This window comes from Muntiacus reevesi, chromosome 2 (genome assembly GCF_963930625.1).
Source record: "Muntiacus reevesi chromosome 2, mMunRee1.1, whole genome shotgun sequence".
NCBI lineage: Eukaryota > Metazoa > Chordata > Mammalia > Artiodactyla > Cervidae > Muntiacus > Muntiacus reevesi.
In genome coordinates this window covers 137,509,515-137,516,189 of record NC_089250.1, presented here as the reverse complement: position 1 = coordinate 137,516,189, position 6,675 = coordinate 137,509,515, and the positions used below count along the sequence as shown (strand labels likewise).

The 6,675-nt window shown below is 51.8% G+C and overlaps 1 protein-coding gene across 1 annotated transcript; it reads left to right on the top strand.

Moving 5' to 3' along the window:
- Positions 1-287: 287 nt before the first annotated feature.
- On the top strand, positions 288-6,593 carry RBP4 (retinol binding protein 4). The gene is made up of 6 exons (XM_065920009.1): positions 288-436; positions 644-772; positions 868-1,004; positions 1,179-1,285; positions 4,514-4,726; positions 6,265-6,593. The coding sequence occupies exons 2-6, from the start codon at positions 662-664 to the stop codon at positions 6,300-6,302; spliced, it is 606 nt and encodes a 201-aa protein (XP_065776081.1). The 5' UTR covers positions 288-436; positions 644-661; the 3' UTR covers positions 6,303-6,593.
- The last annotated feature ends 82 nt before the right edge of the window (positions 6,594-6,675 follow it).

The following is a 6,675-nucleotide window of genomic DNA, read 5'->3' as shown; positions in this document are numbered from 1 at the left end:
TCTTCCCGCCAGACCTACCCGAACCTCCAGCCAGAGCAACAGGGCCCCGAGGCCACCCCAGGCCGCAGCTGGCGGCCGCTGGCACGGGCTTCGGGTAACTAGGCCAGGGCTGGTGCCCGCGGCTCGCCGCCGCCGGAGGCTCCGCCGAGGCCACCCCGCGCGGCAGCTGCTCCTGCCCCGGGCGGCGCTGGAGGGGAGGCTCTCGCCCCAGGACGCCCTCCCTGCGCCCGGGCGGCGGTGAGTCAGGGCGCGTTATGCAAGTGCTGGCCCGCCGGCCCCGGCGCCTCCCCCTCGGTCTTTCACCCCGCGCCGTTACGAAAGCGCGACCCCCTCCCCCCGGAGCTATAAAGCCGCCCGGCGGCCCCCGCGGCGCGCTAGCCTTGCTGGCTCCACGCGCGCTCGGACCCGCGGCCAGGCTTGCGTGCAGCTCCCGACTGTGAGCGGCGGCCCGGCGGGATGGGGGACCGGCGCGGGAGGGATGGGGGCCCGGGATGGGTGTGATGAGGGTCTGGGGGCGGGCGGGATGGGAACCCGGGGGGCTGGCGGGAGGAGGGCCCCTCGCGGGCAAGATGGAGCCTGGGGACCGGTGGTGGAGGGCCGAGTGGTCCAGCCGCCAGGCGCTCACGGCGCGCGGTTCCCGCAGGGCGGACTCCCCAGCGAGATGGAGTGGGTGTGGGCGCTAGTGCTACTGGCGGCGCTGGGCAGCGCCCGGGCGGAGCGCGACTGCCGGGTGAGCAGCTTCCGAGTCAAGGAGAACTTCGACAAGGCTCGCGTAGGTACCGGTGTCCCGGGTGCCCCGCGTTCCCCTTTCCCAGACGCCGGCCATGCTCTCCAAGACACCGAACCCGGCTCTCCTCTCTTTCCCAGTTCGCCGGCACCTGGTACGCCATGGCCAAGAAGGACCCCGAGGGCCTCTTTCTGCAAGACAACATCGTCGCCGAGTTCTCCGTGGACGAGAATGGCCACATGAGCGCCACGGCCAAGGGCCGAGTCCGTCTTTTAAAGTCAGTGACCTCTGGGGGCGGGGGTGGGGGAGGGCGGAGGCTGCGCTCTTTGCGCGGCAGGGTCCACAGGCCGAGCGCCAAACCCCGACTGGGGCGGGAAGGGAGCGCCTGGGGTGGGATGGGGGGAGGAAGCCCTTTGCCCGGCCTGGCTCAGAATCCCCTTGGCTTTTGCAGTAACTGGGACGTGTGTGCAGACATGGTGGGCACCTTCACAGACACTGAGGACCCTGCCAAGTTCAAGATGAAGTACTGGGGCGTAGCGTCCTTTCTCCAGAAAGGAAGTGAGTAGTCAGTTCGGTAGGACTGTCTTGAGGGGGATCGAAGACATACATAGCCAATTGGCTGGGTTTCTTCTCCAGGGGCACCTTAGGGAAGAATGGTCTGTAAGTAGCCAGAACTCTCAGCTCGGCTGGAGGCTGGAGGCTGGAGGGGTGAGGCTGGAAGTAGCTAGGCCCCTTCACCACCTCCCATCCCCTCTCCCAGCTCAGAAACCTGGCCCAAGCTCAAAAGGACCTTGGGTTTGTCACCTGACCACCTCCTGCCGATTACCCATCCCGCCTGTGCCAGCATGTGTCGCCTTCCCCTTGCTTAGACCTCCCACCTCCTCAAGACCCAGCTCACATCACCGCTCAGCCTGGTGCTTCGGCTGCTGCATTTCCTCCATTTCTTTGGGCTGAATCCCTGAAACAGCTTGAATGCTAGACACCCCAGCAGAGGCTCAGAGACTCTGATCAAAGGACACAAGGTTGGCTCATTCCCAGGTACCCACCTGCCCATGCTGGGTGCTGAGAGTCTGAGCCAGACACAGTGTTCTGGGTGACAGTAACCTCTTCCCTTTCTCCCAAGCCCTGAAACTCATATGGGGAGCAGAGTGTTAAGGACTCTCAGAAGAGCATCCTAAAATTTAACCTGATACAAATTTATGGGAACATGCATGTACATGCTCTTTCTACTTTTTCCTCATTTCTCCTAAGCTTCAAATCTAGAGTCTACTTGGTACCTAGAGAATAATGCAGGCCAGAGGGGCATATCATGGAATCTTACTTCTTTTTTTTTTGACCATGCTGCATGGCACACGAGATCTTAGATCACCCAGCAGGGATTAAACCTGAGGGTTTAATTTGTTTAATTCCCCCCCCAAGACACCAGGGAAGTTCCATCATGGAATCTTAAAGATGGAGAGTTACCACTCTGAAGGGGGTTCAACATGCAGATGAATAAATTGAAATCAAAAGAATGCATTGGTAGGACTTCCCTGGTGATCCAGTGGTTAAAACTCCTCACTTCCACTGCAGGGGGTGAAGATTTGATCCCTGGCCCAGGAACTAAGATAGCACGTGCATATCATGTGCCTCGTGACCAAAAAAAAGGGGGTGGGGAGAGGGGAAAAGATAGTGCTTTGTCCAAGGTCATGCAAACAACTTTGTGAGAGACAGTGTCAGAAGCCGGAGGTTCTAGCTCCCGGGTCAAAATTAGGTGGTCATGAACAGCAGGGCCCTAATACAATCAACTTTTACAATTTTACAAAATATTGGTGGAGCTCTCCTGGGAAATAGGCCCCAGGGCCTGTTCAGGGGGACACTTAGCTTGGTGAGCCAGGGCAAAATGTCCTTTCATGTAGCCCATGTACTCAGGGCACGCACTCCTCGACTTCCTCTACAGTTGTGTTAGATGAAATTTTATCTTTTATCAAACTGCTCATCCAGTATTGATGTACACTATATAAAAGGACTTACCATTCAACAAGGGGGAAAGCTTTTATCCTTAGAGATAATAAAAGTTTTTTCAAATAACTCAGCAAAACTTCCTAAAGTGATTTATTTAGGATAAAAGATAAACTTCTGATAATGGACTATAAAAATCGATACCAGGGGGCACAAGATTAGTAATTTTTAGAATCTGCATCTTATCAAACAGATGAACATGGCCACCCCTGAGTGGTCATGTCTGGCCCTTCCCACCACAGCCTCTGACACCCGCCCTGTGGGAAAGTGTGGGGGGTTCAGGAGTGGCTCAGTCCTCCTCGTGGAGGGTCTGCAATGAGATGAAGAAAGGGTTCACCACCCACTCTGGTGCAACTCTCCTGCAAGGCCTGGTCTCAGGCTGAGCCCCTGCTTGGCAGGGACTCCTGGGGTTTTCAGAGCCAAGAGGCACACCCAGAAGTGACTTAGGCAAGCATTAGAGATCTCCCTTACACCCTCAGTACTGGGAGCTGAGGGTTCCTCTGCATTCCTCCAGCACAGGACATGAAATAGAGCAGAGATCATCACTTGCTTCATGACCCGGGTGTGAAATGAAGACACAGAGGCTTAGCGTCTCCTGTTTCTTATCCCCTGTGGCCCCCAGTTTACTTAATGCCTGGAGACAGTGTGCTGTAGAGGTTAGGCAAGGGGGCTCCAGAGTCAGATCAGAGCTCAATTCTGTCCTCTTTGTGACCCTGGGTGAATTATTTAGTTTTTCTGCGCCTCAGTTTTCTTATCTGGAAAATGAGGATGATAGAGTGCACTTTCCGTAGCCGTGAAAAATAATTGAGAAAGCATGGTAGCTGACACTAAGTGCTCAGAAAATCCTGGTCATGGTTATTTATCAACAAGAATGTTAAGTAGAGATGTGACACGTTTTACCAAATGTGAGGTGTTTGGATAACAAAGGTGTTATCCCCATTGTTTTTCTCCATGGCAAACCTCTCACCTGCATTCTTATGAACGTGGTTTCCCATCCTGCCTTTGTTGACCTTATTACCACTTTTGTTTACACTTACTCTGCATGGCTTACATCCCAGTCTTAGGAAGAAATATAATCTAAATTCTTCAAGGGCTCAACTCTGCCTCTGTCAAGAGAGCTCTGAGCAGTTCTCTAAGAAGAATATCTGATGTCAAAAGGTGGGCATCTTGTGCCCCTAAGGCAGATTCTACCCTCTTGCCAGCCTGGAGAGAGAAGTGAGTCAGGTCACCGAGCCAGAATTAGGATGGAGCCAGAAAGGCCATGAACCAGATCACCCAGTGGACTGAGGCAGGAGGGCTGTGTGGGTAGCGAGAGGGCCAGGAACTGGCTGATACAGATCAATGCAACAGACGCATGCTTATGTTGCGGATAGCACATGTTGGTGGCCATCAACGTCAGCCACAGAAGCACGAGATGCTGTCAGAGGGTTGATGGAGAAGACAACAGTAGCCAGGTCTAGACTGTGGTTTTGATGGGTCCACATTCTCGGCTCTTCTTATGAAAGAGACGATCACATTTATCATCAGGGAGAGAAACAGTCATTAAAGCAAATGTGGTCCCTCCCGCCCCTGCCACCAGCTCCAAGATTTTTTCCTGTGAAGGCCAAGCTCCTCTCTCATGGTCCCAATTTTCTAATTGCCATCAGAATTCCCTGTGGTCTCCTGCTTTCTAACTTCTGAACCCAGTTTGGGGAAGTGGCTGGTTTCTGGGGCCCGGTGCTAAGTTTCCCTGGCATCTGAGTGTCTGAAGGAGATACAGAGGCCCCGTGGCTTTCTGCCCTGCAGACGATGACCACTGGATCATTGACACGGACTATGAGACCTATGCCTTGCAGTACTCCTGCCGCCTCCTGAACCTCGATGGCACTTGCGCTGACAGCTACTCTTTCGTGTTCGCCCGAGACCCCAGCGGCTTTTCCCCGGAAGTGCAGAGAATCGTGCGGCAGAGGCAGGAGGAGCTGTGCCTGGCCAGGCAGTACCGGCTTATCCCTCACAACGGTGAGTGGCGGGTGGAAGCAGGCTCCCCGGGTCTGCAGGCCCTGAGATGCGTTACATCTGCATGCAGAAGAAAACAGGGGAGCCTGGGTGCCCCTCTGAGTCCAAGTCTTCATCCTTCATAACCAGGTCTTTCACTGGCCTTCTCATGAGGCTGATGCAGAAGGAGTGGGCAAAAACCTTTTTATCCAAAACCCTGGCCCTTTTAGTTAAGTAAAGGGGACAGTCTTTTCCTTTTTTATCTGCTACCTCAGGCCAACTGTGTAGTCACATGATTTTGCTCCTGGCTGCACTGCCCAAAAAACCGTTTTGACCGAATTAATATTGTTTGGGGATTGAGTGGCCCCAGTGAAGAGCTGGGCATCGAATGTGGCCATTGGTGTAAACACTTAAAGAGAGGCAAGTAGACTAGCTGGTTTTCTCACGTTTTTCGAGATTCCCTGACCAGACCAGAGGGTTAGTGGCTCAGTGATGTCTGACTCTTTGCGACCCCATGGACTGTGCCTACCAGGCTCCACTGTCCATAGGATTCTCCAGGCAAGAATACCAGAGTGGGTAGCTGTTCCCTTTTCCATGGGATCTTACCAACCCAGGGATCGAACCCATGTCTCCTGCATTGCTAGATGATTCTTTATTGTCTGAGCCACCAGGGAAGCCCCATTGAATCTTTTTATGACTATCACCCTTGGCTAATCTTGATTTAAAAACCAGTAGCATTCTGGAGGAGACTGCACATTTTATTTTGAAGAGACATTCCCATGGGAATCTGCATTTCAGAATCCAAATAGAATAATGCTAAATTGTAAGAGAAAACAGAGAACAAAACTGAACTTCTCTGTTGGTCATCTAACTAGCTAACCCACGCTATACCAAACAGATATAAACTCTGACCAAACACATAAATAAGATTTTGATGCTTCACCTGGGGGTAGCCTAAATATAGGGCAGGCAAAGGATTGCACTCCAGCTGGGCTCCCCACCAAGTCCTTTGCCTGCCTCATTTCACCTAATCCTGGATATACCTTATGAAGTAGGTTTTCTCATGATCCACCTTCTACAGATGAGAAAACAGAGGCTAAGAAAAAATTACAAAGGTTGCCCAAGATATTTAGTAGATAACTGAGTCGGATGCAAGCCAAGGTTGTTGTGTGACTCTGAAGCCCCCTGTGTAACCACCTGGTGACATATGACAGGGCACAGTGAACAGTCTATAAAACTGCTAAAAGAGTAGCCCTCACTTCCTGAATCAGGAGGAGGTACCCTCATCTCTTTGAAATGCAATGAGGCAAATTTAAGACAGAAAGAACACTACTTTATACGGCAGATCCTTTGCTCTCAGCCTATACCCCATTCGCCCCCCAGAGAAATCAGAGGGTTCAGAAAACCTCGAAGATGTTTATGTATTACAACTACATCTAGCTGTCCCCTTACAAGAGGCATTTGAACAATGCCAAGTCCTACAGCCATCCTAATATTGACTATCTATATTGAATACTGGGCCCATCTTTCTGTCATTAATAGCTTTGTTTTCTATATTTCAGGTTACTGTGATGGCAAGTCAGAAAGAAACACTTTGTAGCAACATGGAAGGTGTCCTTTCATTAAGAAACTTCCCATTAACCTTACTCAGCCTCCAACTCTACCTTAGGAGTTTAGTTTGCTGCACCTCCCCTACCTACTCCTTCCACCCCTCCCTTCCCCTCTGTAAACAAAAAAAAAACCCCTTCAGTATACGTAAAAAACATACATGGGGATCAGTGAATCTGCTTGTACTCAAATGTATGTCTTCTCTGGAGTTTTCTAAGGAATCGTTTGAGGTTTAGGATTCCAGACTTTGACTTATTAAAATATGTATAGTTACCCATTTCCAATGATTTGGGTTTTTATTTGTGTCCACGTCTGTGTAAGAGTGAAAAGTCCTGCTGGTGGGGGGGTAGGTGCGCTTTTATGTA